This window comes from Lynx rufus, unplaced genomic scaffold (assembly GCF_022079265.1).
Source record: "Lynx rufus isolate CCGP_SWC_20201006 ecotype Redwood Valley unplaced genomic scaffold, mLynRuf1.p SCAF_17, whole genome shotgun sequence".
NCBI classification, from domain to species: Eukaryota; Metazoa; Chordata; class Mammalia; order Carnivora; family Felidae; genus Lynx; species Lynx rufus.
In genome coordinates, this window is record NW_025814831.1 from 33,752,892 (window position 1) to 33,774,098 (window position 21,207).

Consider the following 21,207-nt stretch of genomic DNA (forward strand, 5'->3'; position numbering starts at 1 on the left):
GGGTCTTTGTACGGACCCTGAGGTCATGGTGGGGCCTCCCCATGAACCAACACCCCTCCCTCCACCAAGCCAGCCCGCTGACCTCTCTGTCCTTCATCTCCCTCCTCACAGAGACTTCCGCGAAGGAGGGGCTGCTCTTGTGGTGTCAGAGAAAGACGGCCCCTTACAAAAACGTCAACATTCAGAACTTCCACATAAGGTGAGTGGCCAGGGGCGGAGGGGCTCTTGCAGAGCGTCAGCTGCTCCCCCAGGCCCCTTTGGCTGGGTTAGCCTCAGCTCCAGAACAGAGCAGGGGTCCTTGGGGAAGAAGCTGCTATCTCAGGGTGTGCCGCAAACCCTTTGATGTGGCTGCTTCTACGCACTTTGGGTCGACGCCCCAGCTGCTGGAGAGCTCCCCAAGGAGCGTGTCCTGTAGGTTCCAGCCTAGGGCACTGGAACAGAGCAGGAGGGACAAAGATCTTGGCGGAGAGGATAGTTGGATATGACAGGTGTGCAAACGTCCTGTGCCCCATAGAATCTTGACCCCAGAGCCTGGGATTGTGGCCAGAAGGAGTGTCCCTTCCCATCCTGTCTTCTCACTCCTGCTCCGAAGCACTGTGGGTTCACCTCTGGTACAAAGTGGGGGACCCCCCGCCATCCTTGCTTAGAGCTTTACCCTTAGAGCCCGGCCCTACTCACCAGCTTGCCCCCCACCCTTCTCTCTCCCTTGGGCAGCTGGAAGGACGGCCTCGGCTTCTGTGCCTTGATCCACCGACACCGGCCTGAGCTGATTGACTATGGGAAGCTGCGGAAGGTATGTGTGCTTCCCTGACTTCTCGCTGCCAGAGCCCTCTTGCTGGGTCCCTGACAGGGGGTGGGGGTGAAGTGCAGGACTGGGCCCTTATTCTGAGGGTCCATGGCCATGGTAAGGGGGGGGGGGTTGGTCTCCTTAGACTAGTCCAGGAGATAGCCTACAAGAGAAAGAGAAAAACACCTTCACTGTGAGGGCCGCTGGGGTACCCTCTGTGCACAGCACGCATGTACTTGCTGACCCGAACAGCTCACAGAATGTCCAAACCCCTGCAGCCTTTTGTTGGGGTATTGAAACACTAATCGGCATCGCCCCCTTCTATTTTCTGGGTTTTGTAAAGTGGATATAATGTTTTAAATTTAAGCTGTTTGCATATTCTTAGAGGCATTTACCCCCGTCCGTGTCCAAGAGTTGCTGTTGGACGGTCCCCGCAGGTTCCTGTCACTGTTGATGTTTGGCTGGGCGATTTTCTTTTTTCTTTTTTTTTAAACTCTATTTATTTTGAGAGAAAGAGAGAGAGCACGAGCAGGGGAAGGGCAGAGAGAGAGAGAGAGAGAGAGAGAGAGAGAGAGAGAGAATATTCCTCTGCACTGACTTCCTCTGCACTGACAGTGCAGAGCCTGACTCGGGACTTGAACCCACGAACCATGAGATCATGACCTGAGCCGAAACCAAGAGTTGGACGCTCAACCGACTGAGCCACCCAGGTGCCCCATGGGTGGGGGATTTTCTTTAGCTGCTTCTTGATTTCACTTAGGGTCTTGACATGAAGCTGGTGGATTTTCCTGAGCACACATATGTGTTGTGGAGCAGACCAGGGCGTGGGAGCTGTGTTTCTAACCTCGAAGTGGTTCTGGTGTCTGGGCTGGCCAAGACCTTGGAGAGGCCTGTCTGGGACCACTCTGACCTCACTCACCAGCTTCCCTCTCAGCCCATCCCAGCACCAAGAGGCCACCCCTGGAACCCTCCCCACACCCCCAGTTGATGATCTAGACCTTGGGTTGGAATGTCACCTGTCCATGTGTGTGAATCTCTTGACAAGGCAGCTGCTAGGAATGGCTCTTCTTGTATTTCTCCACTTGACCTTGACACTTGGAGAGCACAGTGTCCCGTGAAGACCCCCATCTGGCCTGTGCCCCCAGAAGCAAGGCTGGATGTTGCCGGTACGGGAGCTGCTCTGGGAACTCCATGATGGTGTCAAGCCCTCCGTTTCCAGGGTGTCGGGGAGGAAAGGAGCAGACTCCCACCCCCTCCAGTTTCTCTAAGTCGGGCCAAAGCCTGAGGCTGGGGTCTTGGCCCACCCGCTGAAGGACAGAAAGCTTTCCCGCTCTTGCACGTGGCTTTGGACAGCTAATGGGTAGGAGGGTCCCTGCACTCTAAGTCAGCTGCCTTGCAAGGAAGAAAATCAGGTTGAGAACCCCCTAACTTACCTGAACGCTGTGTGGCCACATCAAACAGAGCTGGGGCGAGAAACCCTAGAAGCAGTGATTTTTTTCTTTAAGGGGCACCCTCACGTACTGGGGCGCCTGGGTGGCTCAGTCAGTTAAGCGTCCAACTTTGGCTCAGGTCATCATCTCACAGTTGGTGAGCTCGAGCTCCACATTGGGCTCTGTGCCCCTCTCTCTCTCTCTCTCTCTCTCTCTCTCTCTCTGCCCCACCCCCACTCGTGCTCTATCTCTGTCTCTCAGTGAATGAACGTTAAAAAAAAATATTTTAAAGAGGCATCATCACATACCTCCTTACTGTTTGCCTGATGTGCTTTGGTGACAAGCGTGCATGTATCCCTATGGCGGTGTGTGGGGTGACAGCCACTTAATCCAGAGCTGTTGGCCACCCCATACAAAGTGGGGTCCTGTTGGCTGTGACTCTATAGTCCCTTCCCCCATTCCACAGACTCCAGGAGCTTCAGCCATTCCGGAGGTGAGGGTCTAAGGGCCTTGGTCTGATACCTAACCAGCCACCCACCCCCGTGTGTCTTTTCTTTTTTCCCTGTTTCACTGTGTCTCCCCTCTCCTTAATTCACCAGCCCAAATCCTAGCACAGACCTGCTCCCACTGAAGTGTGGATGCTTTCCAGAAAGCACAGGTTGCCAGAGCCAGCTGGCTTTGGGACACAGGGGAGAGCCATGGGCTCTTGACTGGGAAGCTCTTCCTGCTGTGGCCTTAGGTGGGCACGGGGGCCTGGCGGTCCCTGGGAATCGAGTGGGGCAGGCGGGTGTGCAGGACTGCTTGAGGCCCTGGACGGAAGTGACTTTCACTGCTTGGCAGTGGTTTTTAAATCATTCTGGAAGCTGTCAGAAGCTTTCCCAGAAGGACTCCACCTTCTCTATTTTAAGCAGTTTCTTCCTGAAAGTATCCGGAGTGAATGTATTGATTTCTTTGTAACTTTGTGATTTTCATCGTAGCAAATGGGGAAACGGGGTCCCGGGCTGACAAAACCAGGGGGCACCGAGACATGGAGGGGGGAGGGTCAGCAAGGAGCTCCCATCACTGGGTTGTGTGTTTTCCCACGTCAGAAAAAATTCTTTTAACTGTGGTAAAATGTATATAACATAAAACGTAACATACGTAAAAACGCAGAACACGTATAATCTAAAAGCTTTAACTGCGTCGAGGCGTATGGGGTGGTGACAGTGCATTCACCTGACTGTGCCGCCATCACTCTCCGCCTCCAGGGCTCTCTCCATCTTGCACAACTCCAACTCGGAACCCGCTAAACCATCACTCTCCCCTCCCCCCTCCCCCAGCCTCTACCTTCTGATTCTATGAATCTGACTCTAGATGCCTCGTGTAAGTGGCATCGTACGATATTTGTGTCTGGCTCGTTTCACTTAGCGCGATGTGTTCAAGGTTCACCCTGCTTGTGCCGTGTGTCAGAATTTCCTTCCTTCCTTTTTCAGGCGGAGTAAGAGTCCGTTGTATGGATCGCACAGTTGGTTTATCTCTTCATGTGCCAGTGGGCTTTTGTGTTATTTCCACCGTTTAGCTCTTGTGAATAATGCTGCTGTGAATCCGGGGGTATGCACATCTGCTTGAGTCCCCGCTTTCAATTCTTCGGGAGATATGCCCAGAAGTGGGCCTGCTGGGTTATAGGGATCCCTGTGCTTCACTTCTGGAGGACACTGTGTTCCACAGGGGCCGCACCGTTATATATTCCCACCAGCAGTGCCCACGGGTTCTGATTTCTCCACGTCCTCGCCAGTCCCCAGTTTTCTGGATGTGGCGGTAGAAGCCAGAATAGTCGAAGGTTGTGGCTGTGCGAAGGTGCCCTCAGATTTTGTGGAATGTGAGCACCGGAGGGGCTTGAGGGAGCCTAGTCCAACTCTTGAAAAACAGCTGGGGAAGCTGAGGTCGGGTTACATACCAGTCCCGCCGGCTGGTGGCAGAACTGAAGCCAGGAGCCAAGAAGGACGATGCCCAGGCCAGCGCTCTGCTCGCAGCGTGTAGTTCCTAGCAGTTCTTTCTTGGGCTGTAGGCCAGTATTCTCCATCCCGTTTCTTTTTTTAAATTTTTTTTTTTAATGTTTATTTATTTTTGAGACAGAGACAGAGCACGAATGGGGGAGGGGCAGAGAGAGAGGGAGACACAGAATCAGAAGCAGGCTCCAGGCTCTGAGCCATCGGCCCAGAGCCTGACGCGGAGCTCGAACTCACGAACTGCGAGATCGTGACCTGAGCTGAAGTTGGACGCTCAGCCGACTGAGCCACCCAGGCGCCCCTCTCCATCCTGTTTCTGGCAAACTGAGGCTTGACGGGGAAAGATGGCATTTTAACCGCCCACACAACAAGCGCTGGAGGTGAAGCGAGCCTTGTACACACAGAGCTGGACCTTGAGGACCACACCTTGGGGGAGAGAGGACTGCAGAAGTCCCCTCTGCCCCCCAGTCTTTGGTCACCTGCATGGGGGTAACCAGTGACTTCTTGGGCCTCTCACATGCCTTTGTCCTCGTCTCCCTCTAGGATGACCCACTCACAAATCTGAACACAGCCTTTGATGTGGCAGAGAAGTACCTAGACATCCCCAAGATGCTGGATGCTGAAGGTAAAAGGCGTCTCTGTCTGTGCCTCTGGCCCTTTTCTCACCCGGGAAGGGTGGGGCCCGGCAGCCCGAGGTGGGAAGAGAAGAGGTCTGGTCTCTGGGACCTCATCTGGGGAGCCTGGGGGTCACCTGCCGCCGGGGATTCCTCGGTTCCCTGGGGTTTGGAGGGGAGGCTAGCTGGTGCTGAGAAGGGCTTTGAGGCCGTTTCTGCATCAGCTGCCTAAAGATGGTTCTCATCTCTGTCTTGGAGTTGAGGTAGAGGGTGCTGGGGTGGGGCACCGCGTTCCTCTGTTGTTGTAGCCAAGGGAAAAAAATCTTTCCCCTTACCCTCTTAGGCTGTCCAGCTGGGATCCTGCACATTAGACTGGCAAAAGACATATTAACAGGAGAAAAGCAAACAGAGGTCTCTTAACAAGTGCATCGTGTGTACACACATGAGAGCTCTCGGTGATGAGTCCTTCATGGGGTGGTTAGGAGTTTGGGGTCTATATCCATACCCAACTTATAGGGGAAATGGAGGGGACAACTGGCATTTATAGAAAAACAAGTGACTTTTTAGAAAGATGAATGGGCCCTTAGGAGAATGGGAGGGAGAGGTGATAGTTTGTGACAATGTGTGTCTGGGGCCATTTTCAAATATATGCAAAAGCAGGGGGATAGTGTAGGAACTTCCATTTACCCAGCATATAGATAAAACAATTAGATTTTGTCACTTTTTTTCCCTTTTGTTTTCTTCATTGGAATATTATCAAGTAAATCCCAGACATCACAGCATTTCACCACCACATACCTTAAAAATATTCTTACGTAACCATAAAACAAATGTCATGCCTAGGAAGGCGACTGTAAATCCTTGATATATTGACTGCCTAATTCAAAATCAAATTTCCCCAATTGTTTCTTTTTAGAGTTTTATTATTTGTTTTTTATTTTTTTTTTTAATTTTTGAGAGAGAGAGACACAGCACAAGCAGGGCAGCGAGAGAGGGAGACACAGAATCTGAAGCAGGCTCCAGGCTCTGAGCTATCAGCACAGAGCCCGACGTGAGGCTCGAACTCCTGAACAGTGAGATCATGACCTGAGCTAAAGTCAGATGCTTAAGGTACTGAGCCACCCGGGCACCCTTTAGTTTTTGTTTTTTTTTTTTTTTTTAAGCAGCATTTTAAATAAAAGATACTTTAGAATTCCCTTAAAAATCATATTTATGTAGGGCACCTGGGTGGCTCAGTTGGTTAAGTGTCCAACTTTTTTTTTTAATTTCAAGTTTCTTTTATTTATTTTGAGAGAGAGAGAGTGCAAAAGGGACAGAGAGAGAGAGGGAGAGAGAGAGAATTCGAAGCAGGCTCCACACTGTCAGCACGGAGCCAGATGCAGGGCTCAAACTCACGGACCGTGAGATCATGACCTGAGCCGAAGTCGGACGCTTAACCGACTGAGCCACCCAGGCGCCCCTAGAGTTGGTTTGTTTTAACCAGGATCCAGATAAGGCCTGCACATGGCGTTTAGTTCTGTTTCTTATGTCTTTTCCAATCTGTAGTACTTCCCTCCTTCCTTCATCCCTTTTTTATTCCTGCCGTGAAACTTGTTGCACAGACGGGGCCAGCTGCCCATGGAATGTTCCTCATTCTGGGTTTGTTGTTTGCTTCCTTGGGTCACTGTTTCTCTCCTCCCTCTACCTCTCATGTTCCTGTAAGCGGAAGGAAGCTGAGTCCAGAAGCTGGTGAGATTCAGGCTCAGCCTGTGGCCCAGAAGACTTGGTGATTCTGCAAGCTTCTTTCCGCATCACATCAGGAAGTGCATCATGTGTTCGCCAGCTGGCTTTTAACTCCAGATTTTTCTTGACAGACATCGTCGGAACCGCCCGACCGGATGAGAAAGCCATCATGACTTACGTGTCCAGCTTCTACCATGCCTTCTCCGGAGCCCAGAAGGTACCCGCCCCCCCCTTCCCCTCCTTCCTTGTGCAGCACACCTCGGGCCGGGACCCAAACCATGCGCCCCCGCCCCCCCCCCCCCCCCGCCTCTCCCTGGCAGCAGGGTCTGGATGGCGCGTCTCTCTGGTAGAGTTAGCTCCCGGTGCCAACGCGGCGTGCTGCTCTCGCTCGGCTCCTCTCCCGCCCTGCCCCTCTGTTCCTCTTCTCCTCTTCCCCTGCAGTCTCTGAGAGGACTGGGCTCGAGCTCGCCTTCTGGGGCCCAGAGGGCTGGCTTGAGCAGGAAGAGCTGCATGTGTGGAATCAGCCTGGGGGTTCTGGACTCCTGGAAGCTGCAGTAGGCAGCAGTCCCTCCGCGCCCACCTTTGTTGAAGCCACAGGCTTTTTAACACAGCAGCCGGGCTTCCCTTAGGGAGGCATCTCCTGTCCTCACTGACCTGTTTTGCAAAGGTGTCGTGAAGCCCCCACCTTTCTCCCACTCATGGGCATGATGTAGCAAATCTGTCCACAGCTTTTTTTTCAGGCCCTGATGCCTTCTGTATCCTGCCGGGGACCCACATGTGGGGTCACTCTGCATGCTGTATTTACAGACATAAGCACAGCCCCTTGGAGGGGGATGGGAGGAGGTGGGCCGCTGTGAGCCCCTTCAAATGTCCCGGCCCAGTTTTGCTCAGGGAGGCCTGAGTTTAAAGTCCAGTTGTGCGGGTTGCACACTGCACAAGGGTACCACAACTAAAGAGCGCTGAATATTTTTGTTACCAGGCTTAGCTCAGGCAGCAGAAGCCTCTCTCCCAGACCCCACTCACAGGCAGGACCCTGGAAACACAACATGCAGGTTGACAGGACCACAGGCTGGGCCTTCACGGTGTCGAGCCGTGGACCTGTCACATCAGGTTGGATGTGCTCAGGCCAATTTCCCACCCTCCGCATGGAGTCTGAGTGACCTGTCTCCAAATGCATGATGGGGGCGCTCCCCCCTCCCACCTCTGCCCAGCCTTCCCCTCTGCTCTCTCTCTCCCTTTCCTGTCTCAGCCTGTGCCCTCCACCTCCTCACCCTTCTCTCCTCCCACCATCTCATTTCGTCTCTCTCTGCCCGTTCCCTCATCTGCTGTCTGTGCGTCTGTCTTGCATTCTCCCTGTCCGCCACGGCTGTTTGGGTTTATTCTGTGCTGCTGCTCCCTTTCTCCTCTCAACCTCTTCTCCTTCTCTGTGCAGATGTGTAGGCACGCTAAGGATGGGAAGGCCATGTGACCTAATGTTTCATGTCACTGCCACGCCTTCTTGGGTGCGCAGAAGGTGAGCTCTCCCTCGGCCTCGCCCGCTCTCCCTGCCGCCCTCCGCCCACCTCTTCCTTCCTCCCTGGATGCTCCGGCAGCAGTCCGTGGGCCTGCAGCCCCTCCTCCTCTTGTAGGAGGGCAGGGTGCTCTCTGAACCTTGGCCGGTTGAAGATGCCAGAGAGCCCCAGCCTCTGGATGGCCCCTTGTGTCTCTGACCATGCACACTGGGCTTAGTGGAGGTCACAGATGGGAAAGAAGCTCGTGGTCTCAGCTCCTTCCCTGGACCCTGAGTCAAGAGCCCTTATCCCAAGCGATATGGCTCTGGGCTATGCTTCCTAACTATTCCCTTAAACATTCAGGACCCCTTCATTTTCTCTCCTTCCCGCTCAGTCACAACCATCCTTTCAAATTACCCAGCAGACAGGGCAGGGAGAAGCCTTCCTGCCTTCTCCCTGGTGTCCAGGCCAGAGGCTCAGAGCCCTTCCCAAGCAGGCCTGCCATGGACGTGGTGCAGGTTGCGCACTCCACAAGCCTGCCATGTGTGCACCTTAGACCATGGAGATTTGGATATTTGTTACAGAAGGAATCCTGCAGATGGCAGTAACAATATTCTCTAACAGATCAGTATGACAGTTTTCCAATAGGAATGCCTTGGGAAGAGGTGCCTTTAAAAAGTTACACAGAGGCACGTGGGCTTGTAGCAACCCCGTCCCCTGGCTGGACGGGCACCAGAACCCTCCTCGCCTTCCTTGCAGGCCTCACTGGCACTGAGACGGGAGAGCTGCCCCTCGTGGAGGCTTCCGTGACTCACAGGTGTCCTGGCCCTCCCAGGATCCCCAGCCCCCTCCAACCTCCTCTCCGGCCTGCCTCTTGCTTCCTCCTGTTTCCCTCTGTCCCACCTCTGCTGCTGCTCTCTCGTCAACTTCTTCTGGCCCCTCTGAGCCCCCACCTGTCAGCCAGGTTGTGAGCAGCATCTGTCCCCTTCCTTGGTGGGCCGCCCCAGCCCTGATAACCACAGAGGGCCTGCTTGCCCGCCTCTGTAGCTAGACTGCTCTCTGCTCTCGGGTTTTCCAGCTCCTCCTCTCTGTCCCCTGCCCCTCCAGGGGTCCTCTCCTGGGCTTCACGCCTGCCGACACTGGCCTTCCCTGTGTCCTGGCTGATGATAATGCTCGGACGGGAGTGTGTGCGTGCGTGTGCGAGAGTGTGTGCACGTGCGTGTGCGTATGTGCGTGTGCATTAGCAGCCTGCTTTTCTCCCAGATCTCATACCACCTCTCCCCACGCCCCTCTTCCCTCCCTCTCATCCTTGTTGCAACCATTTCACACTCCTTTTGTCCACATTCGAGGACAAGGTCACCAGTGTGGGGCTGGGGGCGGGGGGGGGGGGCGGTGGCGTCCATCTCATGTCCTGGGTCGGGGGCCTCTCCTAGAGTTGCCCGTAACCACTTCTAAGGATTCAGGCAACTGCTTAGAGCCAAGCAGACCAGGGGGAGGGGAAGCTTCCTCCTCTCCTTGGAAGAAGGACGATTCATTCCGACTCACACACTCTTCGTGTCTTGACTGTCTCCGTGTCTGATGCCAGTGGGGGGCCATATTCTGAAACCCATGCTCAGTACATACATGCATGCACCATACGATGGTATACACATGCACGCACACGCGTGCACACGTGTACACGCGTGTGCATGCGTGTGCGCACGTGTGGCCGTCCACGCACCCAGACAGGGGCGCGTCGTTGGTTTTCCTTGTCAGGTGAGGACCAACTTCTGTTTGACATGTTGGTTTGGGTTCTGACTCTTTCTCAGTTTTCCTTTGCCCTCCTCGTCCCCCGCGTCGATTTAGAATCAACAGAAAGCACCAGATTTTTGTTTATGTAGTTTGTGCCTTAAAGTTCACGGTCTATTGGGAATGTTGGAGAAACAGCCGTTTAAAGCACAGGCTAGATCTGCTGCAGGTGTTTCTGGATGCTTTCAGGAGTAGATGGTGACGTTTGCATCTCTTCGTTTGGCCCCTTGCTTGCTTTTGTCACATCGTGAATCTCCTAAGGGAAGGAAACAGCCATTTGTGCCCTTGAAGGATTATGGTCCATCTGGGGAAACCCTGAAACCTGGAAGCCAGCAATGGCTGCGGTCTAGTCAGTGCCTTCTGTGCTGTGGGCCTGAGCAGGGGACGGGGGGGGGGGGGGGAGGGCCACGGGGCTGCACCACACGGAGGCTTTCTTGAACAGGAGGCACCTGGTCTTGGGGGTCTTAAGGGTGGAGTAGAGGTCCTCAGGTGAAAGTGCGGCAAAGATCAGGAAGGCGGTCACAGCTTGTGTGACAGCTTCGAGATGTCACAGGTCAGCCTGTGAGGGGACAGCGAGTTAGCCCTGGTCCTCTGCCTGGGGTGAGGAGCACAGGGGGAGCCAGAGACGGGGAGCAGGCTGCGTGCCTTTGCCTGCGGGCCTGGCTGGCAGGGGTACTGGGGCTGGGTGCTGACTTAGGCACAGGGAGAGGCTAGGCTGTGGGAGGAAGGAAATGGGCAATTCTAGATAGATCTGGGAAATTCTCGACTAAAAAGGTCACAGATGACATTTTTGTGGCATTCATGTGAATCTGTGGCTTGTGGGTGGCAGAGCCATTGTGCGTCATTTGGCCACATTTGGGTGTTAGATGTTACCTTAATTAACTACCTTGTACCAGCGAGTTCGATGCTGCGTGTTAGCACAGCAGTGTGGCTTTGGGATAGCAGAGTTTCAGTTGGGATAGCTAAGTTATTAGTACTCCAGGAATAAGAGTCCATAACTTAAAAAAAAAAGTTACTAATATAAAGCCAAACAGATTGTTCTGTGTTAAGCTGTATAATAATATAACTTAAAGTAAGTTGTGAAAATATAAACCAAGGGAAGGCAAATGCAGATTTCTAGAAGTCTCCCTTTTTTGTGTGTGTGTTTATTGCCTAGTGTTACAAAATATTTTCTCAGCCCATTTACGATATTTACGCTTCCACCCCTTGTGCAAATTCTGCCAACATCAGAAAGGCCTGGGCACTCTGGTTTTGCTTCTTGGGTTCTGGAACAGCCCATCTCCTCTTGCGGGAACTGCCCGAGGCCAGGACTCTCCTACGGTTGTTTTTCTGATGGCGTTTCAATTTCTGTTTCTCTCAGAGAATGAATCTTTCCTCCCCTAGAACAAATCTCTCCTTTGGGCAGTCTCTTTAGGAGCTGGTGGTGCTCAGTACCTCTCTCCTAAATCCCTCATGGTGATGGCGTTCTTGTGGCCACGGAAGAAACAGTTTCTAGAAAACTAGAAAGTGGGATGCTAGGGTAAGCCTGGGTCCCACGCTCAAGAGTCCCGCTTGCCTTCCACCCCAGGGATTATGTCCTTCAGGCCTTACCACATTGGTCTTTCCTGCGTGGTCTCTGTGACCTCCTGGGCTGGTGGTGGTGGATGACTGAACCCTTCTTTGTAAAGGGACCTTGTAAAGGGTGAGACTGCCAGCCTGGGGGAGGGAGTTAAGCAGTGAGTGAACGAGATGGGTCAAGGTCTTGAGGTTTCTACTTTTTTTTTTTTTCTTTTTTCCCCTAACGTTAAATCTGGGTTCCAGGAGTCTGCTTCCTTCCTAAAGGTAACCGTGGAAGCTGGGCTGTCCCTCGAGGGCAGAGGCAATCCAGATGGAGTTTGCAGACAGCTCTCTTAAAGAAAGCTCTCTTGTTCCATGATGCCTGTGCTTTCTTTCCAAAGACAGATTTCCTGGTTATAATGAGTGGTTTTCTCAGTCTCTGCTGGTGAAGCCACCTAGGAGTGGGGCAGGCTGAGCCGCAAGCTTGGGAAAGAGGTGGGTCTCTGCAAAAAGTCCCCAGGTGGCCCACTTGGGAACGTCCCCCAGACGGCATCCAAAAGGAACCTCTGTTGATCCTAGAACAGTCCGTCAACAGGCTCTGCGGATGGGTGAGGCTCCTGAGGCTCAATGGATTATCTCCTAAAATCCCATGAACGCCGGCCTCACTCAGTCTGCCAGTTTGACCGACTGACACACAAGTCAAAGCTTATGACCACCGAGCCCAGGATTTCAAGACGCGTCGGGGGTAACGAGGCCAAGGAGGGCTTTATCCTTGAGACATCACAGTGGCAGCTGCTTCTTGCCTATGATGCGTGGCCATCTCTGATTCTTACCCACTTGGTCAGCATGTTGGGCATAGCTTACTTATGTCAGCACAGAGACCACTGGCCCCTGTGTCCCCTTCCCCAGCCTTCACAGGAAATGGCCCTGGTCGCTTCAGGCAGATTGCTACCCCCAGCCCTCTTCATGGGGCACATTGGCATGTTTCCCATGACCTTGCTCTTTCCAAGGGCCCCACGTCTTCTGGCAGAGTCTCCGGGAAAGAATATCTCTCCTTGTCACCTTTTGGTATTCCCTGTGGTTACTTGTTGGTTCTTAAGAGGAAGGACAATCAATCAAGAGCTCCATGGAAGAAATGGTCATGGCATCTCCAGGGCAGAGTTAGGTCAGAGGGCAGGGGGGTGAAGGTCTAAGGATGTGACTCCTTGCCTCAGTTTCTTGAGACCCAAGACTCAAAGTGCCCATCTTGGAGGCCCTCTAGCCATTCCCAGTTGCCTGGTGGAGGCCTACCTGCTCTAACACCTTGCCTGGGGCGGGGGGTGTGATCTCCTGACTTTGAGTTTGAAAAGACCTTTATGCTGACCTCATTCTGCACGCCCCCCCCATCCCAGCAGCCACTCCCAATCACGGGATTTGGTGGCTGTGTATCCTATTTGAAAAGTTTTGCAAAGAAAAAACATTTACATTTTAATTACTCCTTCTCAGTTCAAAGCACCCTCATTCTCAGGAAGTTCTTCTTCATGCCTAGCCTCAGTTTATCTTGCTGCAGTCAAAACCCATTTTGCCTTGTTCATCAACCAGTTGTGAGGTCCCATCTTTCTATCCCCTAAACCCTTGTCATCTGTAGGCTCACCCTTCTCTAATAGGCATTATCTGCTCCTACTCCCAGGCTGTCTTTCTATCCCAGGACCCCAAAAAGGCTTTGAGTTCCCCTCCCCTTGGAGTTGGGTTATGATGTACACAAGAAAACAGATGAATTTAAAGGTTACCTGAGCTCCTGGTGGTTTAGGACCACCTGGCCCTTGCTGGTGTTAAGTCCACGGTGCCTTCCATGGCCCAAGAAGGTGGTGTCCCTGGAGTTTCCAGGCCTTTGCATCTGATTTCCTTTCAGTCCTCTTGTTGCCAAAACCTGCGTCCTGTGTCTGTTTGCCCGGCACTCACTGAGCATGAGGCCTCCGCTTTCCCAGAGGTGCCAGTGCCCAGCTTTCTGGACATTCTGTGCATGCTGGCTTGATCCTGAAGTCTTGCCCTTCATGCAGTAGGGGTCCCTGAGTCTTCTCTAATGTTCTTTGGGCTTTGAGCCAGGAGCAGATTCTGTAGGCCCCTTTGTTTCTCAGTCAGCACCTTATTCTGGACTCCCAGGTTTGAATACCTGCATCTCCTAAGATCCTGGCAAATCCAACCTGAGAGCCTGAGCCTTGGGGACCCCAGGGCCTCCACTTGGGAGTGTAGGCTTGGCATGAATTTTTCTCCCCTCTTTACCTGAGCTGACCGTTTTGACTATATCAGTCATCACATTAGTTACTTCCCAACGTGCATGGTTGGCCTCAAACTCTGGTCCTTCTCCAAGGGCCCGGTTCAGCCACCAAGATCTCTCTTCGGGCTCACTTGACCTGTGGGACCCGGCATGGGCTGGCAGAGGATGAGGAGGAAGATGTGGACTGAAAGCCTCAGGGGCTGACTTCCTGCTGGTAGAGCTGCAGGGCGGGAGCTCCTGCTGCCCAGGGCTGACCGTGACACCCACGCCCTTTCTTGTTGCCAGGCGGAGACAGCAGCCAATCGCATCTGCAAGGTGTTGGCCGTCAACCAGGAGAACGAGCAGCTTATGGAAGACTATGAGAAGCTGGCCAGCGATGTGGGTACCTCTTGAGTTCCCCCAGCTGGCTCCGGCAGGGCTCTGCTACCCCACCCCGGGAGAAGAGGGAGTCCCCAGAGCCTGTACCTCCAGACCCATCCCTGGGGTATAGTCCCAGGCTGGGCGTAGTCCTTGGTCCCAGCACAGCTGACCCAGGGCAGAGGTGGGGCTCATCTCTAGGCTCCAGAAAGCCGAGTCGTAGGCTGTGTTTCTTGCCAACAAAGAGTGAGCCCGGGAAACTTTTCACCTCTCTGGGTCTTGGGTTTTTTCCCCTTGCCGAGTGAGAGCTAAGCCAAGGGATCTCAAGGGCCTTTCTAGCCTGGTATACTGTTGTTCTGTGAGTCGCTTGGCCTAGAAAAACAGTATGCCTGGTTCTGAGAGGATGTGATCTGGAGATGGGATCAGTGCTGCCTCAGTCTCGCTAAGCAGCTGGGCCCACCCAGGGGACAGGAGGAGACAGGGCTGGGTTTGCTGTTCTGCCGTTGACTATATTTGGGGTAGGGCTCCACTTGCCTAAAAGAATTCAGCCTTCTGAACAGCTCAGCCCAGCCTCTTGGTGGATCTGCCATCCAGCATAGTAAGAACGCAGGTGCCAGGTGTAAGCCCAGCTCTGCCATTCCAGCTTGGTCACCTTGGCAAGTCACATAACCTCACGGCGCCTCGGTTTACCTCTCTGTAACCTGGGGCAGGAGTCACAGCACAGAACCCCATGGGATCCCAATCCTCATTCCGATGAGTCCGTCTGGGGGACACGCTGGCACCTTGCAGGTGCTCGTTCTGTTTCCTGTCACCCATTCCACTCCTCCTCCACTTTCTCCACCGTCATCACCTCATCCAGGCTGTTCCCTGCCTGTGCCCCAGAAGCCAGCCTCTTCCTTTTTGAGTCAGAGGCCCACATTCCAGATTCTAGATCCCGGCTGACAAGGGCCTCAGGAAGCGGCTGTTATGGTTGTTACCTCCCCGGGACAGAGGACACCGAGGCCCAGCCAGCTGGTGGGGCTGGACCCAGAGCTCGGGTCTCCTCCTGGTCTGGCTGACTTCCTACCAGGTCCACGGTTCTTCCTTGGGCAGAGCTTGAGTTAACCCCTTCCCCTGGGAGAGAAGAGGCTGGTGGCCAGGCTGCATGAAGCCTGTGACTCTCCTGGAGCCTGGCCTCTACTGCCGGGGAGTGGTAGCTGGGACGGGACATGCTGTCAGGAGAGACATCCCCCGGCTCCCCCTGTCAGGGAAGGGGCCCAAAGGCTGTAGGAGGGAAGGGAGGCAGCCCCGGGCCCCCCTCCCAGCATCCTCATGCCCTCCGCGTGTCCCTCCCCCCAGCTGCTGGAGTGGATCCGCCGCACCATCCCGTGGCTGGAGAACCGGGCGCCGGAGAACACCATGCACGCCATGCAGCAGAAGCTGGAGGACTTCCGGGACTACCGGCGTCTGCACAAGCCACCCAAGGTGCAGGAGAAGTGCCAGCTGGAGATCAACTTCAACACACTGCAGACCAAGCTGCGCCTCAGCAACCGGCCCGCCTTCATGCCCTCCGAGGGCAGGATGGTCTCGGTGAGCGCCGGGGAGCCGGAGCTGCTCCCGGCCGAATGCGGCACTGTGGGCGGGACAGGGCAGGACAGGGCGGGACAGGGCGGGATGGGCTTCCTTCCACCTGCATACGCTGTTCCAGAAATCGTTTCTCCCTTCCAGATTGCCACCCAGACTCAAGCCCCCTGTCTCCTGACCATCCCAGGTCAGACCTGTCCTGCCAGACCCCTGAATATCCACCCGGGCCTCCCAGCACCCCCTCCCCCCACCTTAGAAAAGCATCTCTGCAAACTAAGTGCTTCTTGACATATTGAACCAAAGAGGGCGTAATTCAGTAGCAATTAGGGTGATTTTTACTTTTTTAAACATTTTATTACTTTATTTATTTGAGAGAGAGAGAGAGGATGTGAGCATGAGCAGGGGAGGGGCAGAGAGAGAGACAAGGGGAGAAAGAATCATAAGCAGGCTCCACTCTTAAGTGCCAAGCTGACCCGGGGCTCGAGCCCACGACCTTGGGATCATGACCTGAGCCCAAACCAAGAGTCAGATTCTCAACCAACTGAGCCACCCAGGTGCCCCTCTGTAAAATCGTTTTTAAGCACTTAAAAAAAAATGTGTTACCTTAAACAAGTAATGAGTTGGTGGTTTTTTTTTGTTTTTGTTTTTGTTTTTTTTGGTAGGATATTTCAAAGATACAAATCTGCTAAATACAGAAAATAGAAATTACTCATAATCTTAACTATCCAATATCAACTTAAAAATGTTTTTTGAAATAAAGTGTTTTTTGGAAAAGATTCTTTTAGTCTATGTAAGTAGGATTTTTTAAAAAATGTATTTATTTTGAGAGAGAAAGAGTACAAGTGGAGGGAGGGGCAGAGAAAGAGAGGAGGGAGAATCCCAAGCAGGCTCTGGGTCATCAGCACGGAGCCGATGTGGGGCTTAATCCACAAATCCCTTGAGATCACGACCTGAGCCGAAGTCAGAAGACACTTGGGGCGCCTGGGTGGCTCAGTCAGTTAACTGTCCAGTTCTTGATTTTGGCTCAGGTCGTGATCTCATGGTTTGTGAGCCCCGCATCTGGCTCCACGCTGACAGTGTGGAGTCTGCTTGGGATTCTCTCTCTCTCTCCCTCTCTCTCTGTCCTTCTTGCACTGTCTCTGTCTCAAAAAGAAATAAAATAAACTTGGGGAAAAAAAAGGAGTTGGACACTTAACAAACTGAGCCACCCAGGCGCCCTACGTAAATATGATTTTTGAGGGAATTCTAAAGCATGTTTTACTTAATAAGCTGCTTTAAAAAAAAAAAACAAACAAAAAAACTAAGGGGTGCCTGGGTGGCTCAGTAGCTTAAGCATCCAACTTTAGCTCAGGTCATGATCTCACTGTTCACGAGTTCAAGCCCCATGTCGGGCTCTGTGCTGACAGCTCAGAGCCTGGAGCCTGCTTCAGATTGTGTGTGTGTGTGTCTCTTTCTCTGCCCCTCCCCGCTTGTGTTCTCTCTCTCTCTCCCTCTCTCTCACAAAAGTAAATAAAACATTAAAAAATATTTTAAAAACCCAACTAAAATTATATTGTGAATGGCTTTCCAAGTTGTTAAATTATCTTCATTTTTGTTCCTTATGTTATTTCCCCTTCCTTCTTGCCCTCTCTCAGACTCAGGGAGAAATGTTATGAGACAGGCAAACATGCAAAAGAAAATTTAAAAACCCACCAAGATAGAGCTTTTGGCCTTCAAAATGAGAAATCATGAGAAGGCATGGACATAAAAGGGAAGGGCAGGGAACGGCCAAGCCAGCAAACAGCATTGGAAGCCGGCAGGATCCCAGGGAATCTGGAGGAAAGAAATAGGCCCTTTCCATTGTGTATGCACTTTGGAAAATTGCAGTCTTTTTATAGATTCCAGGCTGCATCTGCAGCTTTTAGGTGGCCAGAGCCTCAGCTGACCAGAGGGTGTTCTGTGCGAGTTAGAAGTGCCCCCTCTGGGTAGATGCGGCCTGTCCCCTGGGCCCCAGGTGGTGGGCAGGCTGGCTTCAGCCCACATGGGCCCAGCGGGCACGCTTGTGCTAATTGTAGAGACGACCCGGTAGGTGGCTCCCTGCCTGAAGGGCTGTGGGTTGTACTCAGCAGCCGCCACTGTCCTCAGGTGCATGGCCAGCTCGCCCAGGCCAGGGTCCCTGCAGGCTCCAGGCTACTGCCCAGAGCCCATGAACAGATCCAGAAATGTGGGGAGGCCGTGAGGTTCCCATGCCTGCTTGCTTCATTCAGTTATTGTTCTTTTCCACTGGCTGGCCCTCCAGCCTCTGTGATTGGCCAGAATCCTGGGTCACAGAGGGCCTTGGGCTCTTCACAGAGCTGCACACCCACAGCCCAGTAGCTGGGTGGCCCACGTGGACTTGGGCCTCACTCCCTGCCCGGGAGGCCTGGTGTCCAGAAGCCCAGGTTAACACCAGTAGAGGGCTGGGTGGGTACAACTGAGATGGGAAAGGGGCTTCTTCCAGAAGGCTTGGGGCAGCTCTGCGGGTCTTGGGGGCCAGGTGGGGCTGACCCCATGCCTCTCATCCCTACAGGACATCAACAATGCCTGGGGCTGCCTAGAGCAGGCAGAGAAGGGCTATGAGGAGTGGCTGCTGAACGAGATCCGGAGGCTGGAGCGGCTCGACCACCTGGCAGAGAAATTCCGGCAGAAAGCCTCCATCCACGAGGCCTGGACGGACGGTAAGGCCAGCCTGACCTCCTGCCTCCTGGAGGGTTTGACCCTCGTGCTCCGCTGACTGAATTGCCAGGCCACGACTCCTTTCTCTCCTGCTTTTTGGTTTGTTTTGCTTTGTGTCTTACTGGTTGCTTGATGTTAGACAAGTTCATCAGCCCTTTGGTTGCCTCAGTTTCCTCGTCTGTAAAGTGGGGATAATCAGAGTATCAACTTCATAGGTTTATGAGAATTTGATGGATTACTACATCTGAAGCATCGAGAAGAGTTCCTGGCATGGTACGATGCTGTGTATGTGTAATTTGTTGATGGTTCTTGTCACCGTGATGATTTCTTCTTCCCTGAGTCCGTTAGGTTGGGGTTTGAATCCGGACTGTACCACCTAGAAGCAGAGTACATTTGGACCAGCAACTTCTGTAACATGCAGATGATCGTGTGTCCTCTCCTGTGTTAGCTTCCTAGGGCCACCAGAACAAATGACCACACACTGGCTGGCTTAACAGAAACGTGTTCTCTCACAGGTCAGGAGGGGTTCTAAGGGGAAGCGTCGGCAGAATTGATGCCTTCTGGAGGCTCTGAGCCGGAGGCCATCTGTGCTGCTTCCTGGCGTCTGGGGTTGCTGGCCATCCTTGGTGTCACTGACTTAGTTCAGTCCCTGCCTCTGTCCCCACATGGCTGCTTCTACGTCTCAGTGACGGAATTTCTCTTTCCTTTGCTAATAAAGACACCAGTCATTGGATTTAGTCGCCTCCCTAATCTCATATGACCTCATCTTAACTAATTGCATCTACAAAGACCCTGTTTTCTTTTTCCTTTTTTTTTTTTAATGCTTATTTATTTATTTTTGAGGGGGGTGGGAAGGGACAGAGAGAGGAAGAGAGAGAATCCCAGGCAGGCTCTGCACTCTCAGCACAGAGCCCGATGTGGGGCTCAAACTCACTAACAGTGAGGTCATGACCTGAGCCGAAATCCAGAGTCAGACGCTTAACCCGACTGAGCCACCCAGGTGCCCTGAGACTTTATTTTCAAAGAAGCCCAGATTCTGAGGTTCTGGGTTGACATGAGTTTTGGGGGACACTGTTCAACTCAGCATACCACCTCGTAGGATCGTTGTAGGCATAAGTATCACAAGTACCTTTTATGCTTAGATTAGTGCATGGCACGTAGAATGTACTCAGTAAATGGTAGCCCTGGATATTCTTCCTCCACTGCCTTCTGGCCCCCAATTATAGTGACCTAGAGCCTTTTCCCTGTTAGCACAAGTGTGTTTCCATTACTCCAACTCAGAGGCATTTGGGGCCATGTCTGGTGTCTGCTTGTTGACGGCCGAAGTTAACTCCAAAGAGAGAGAATCACACCTGGAATCGTCTTTTCCTCAGAACCTGGGCCAGGGCTGGAGAAGAATCCACGCCGCCCGCCTCCTAGGGTTCTGCAGCCACTTCGGCTGGAGCCCCTGCGGCAGACCCTATTGGCTGCTGGGGCACAATGTCCCCAGACTCCCCCATTGGGCTCCTCCGATCTCAGGCTGGAGACGATTAGGGACAGCCGTACGCTGTGGCCACTCAGGGGCCGCCCGGCTTGGTAGGAGACGGGAGTGTGCTTGACTCAGCCTGAGGAGGTTGGGTTTCGCTCTGTGTTATAAGAACGCTAGGATGTGAGGTCGCTGCCCCCCCCGCCCCCCCCACATGCACGAAGTTCTTTATGTAGGTACGTATGGTGCAGAGTACTAGAAACTGTACCAGTTCACCCATGCGCTTCTATCGTGTCCTCTCCAGGGCCAAGGAACCGCTCACAGAAAGGTACAGAGCAGGGACCCCATCAGCTGGCCAGCCGCCGGCAAGGACATGAGAAGCGCCGGCACACTGGCGGCAGATGCGGGCGCAGCCCCTGGGCAAAGCAGTCCGGTGACACACATCCCCACCTAACGGTGTTCTTGCCTGCTGACCTAGGAATTCTTGAGACTGTCTAAAGAATTAATCCTAAATGTGGGGAAATCACACGTCTGCGGATGGTTGCCATGAGACCCTCTATAGTAGCACAAGCCGAGGGCCCTGAATGCCACATGGTAGGGCGGCAGGTGGTTACACCACTGGTGGTTCGGCCACGTGATGGAACGCTGGCCACCGGAGGGGGCACGTGGGAAAGCTGGCGCCAAGGCAGAGACTCTGATGGTGTGCTGCTGAATGTTTGAAAAGCAGGAAACAGAATTTACATATACCCTATGGTCTTACCACAGCCTCCGTATAAGGAAAGACTGAAAAGGGGTAGATAGGTAGGCTCATCTGTAATTTTTTCCCCTAAACTTGTCATATTATTATTTGGACTTAAAGAAAAAGAAAGCAGAGGGGTGCCTGGCTAGCTCAGTCAGGGGAGCGTGCGACTCTTGATCTCACGATCTTCAATTTGAGCCCCACATTGGGTGCAGAGATGACTTAAAAATAAAATCTTAAAAAAAAAAACAAAAAACAAAGGAAAGAGAAGTAGAGGGAAGGGAAGGAGGGCCACATGAGGCACACAGTCTCCGACCTCACGGCCCAGCTTTCGTTTGCTGAGCAGGGCAGAACATCCCTGGTGGACACAGACGTGGAAGGTGGGCGTGTGGGCAAGACCAGGGCAGCCCCAGTCTGGTACCGGGTGTTTCCCGAGACAGCTGGTGGACGTCATGTAGTGACAGCCCCAAGAGGTTCATTTCTCATCCCATCTCCTCCTGGAAAAGAGGGATCCAAGAAATGCAAGCCCTGCCCCACTCCTAAAGAGAGGGCAGTGTCCCTGACAGGGAATATTCTGGCCAGTGGTGGATTATTTGCAGAGGGCACTAGACATGCTGAGAAACTGAGACTAATTCAGGGGAGGGGTCCCTGCAGGGCTGCTGGGGGCTAGCAACAATAGCTGGAGAAACTCTAAAGATGGGGTGCCCCTGAGGTGCCTGGCTCGTTTTTTCCTGGTTATACCATAGGGCATAGCCCTGCACAGCCTTTGTATGTAAC

The 21,207-nt window shown here is 53.1% G+C and overlaps 1 protein-coding gene across 4 annotated transcripts in view; it reads left to right on the forward strand.

Moving 5' to 3' along the window:
* The window catches only part of ACTN1 (actinin alpha 1), a 95,520-nt gene that overhangs the window by 64,581 nt on the left and 9,732 nt on the right, over positions 1-21,207 (forward strand). For all 4 annotated transcript variants that reach the window (XM_047079451.1, XM_047079449.1, XM_047079450.1 and 1 more), the window contains exons 5-11: positions 112-199; positions 715-793; positions 4,749-4,830; positions 6,673-6,758; positions 13,898-13,990; positions 15,308-15,538; positions 18,081-18,228. In XM_047079451.1, the coding sequence (XP_046935407.1) occupies positions 112-199; positions 715-793; positions 4,749-4,830; positions 6,673-6,758; positions 13,898-13,990; positions 15,308-15,538; positions 18,081-18,228 (807 nt within the window). The remainder of the gene's footprint in view (positions 1-111; positions 200-714; positions 794-4,748; positions 4,831-6,672; positions 6,759-13,897; positions 13,991-15,307; positions 15,539-18,080; positions 18,229-21,207) is intronic.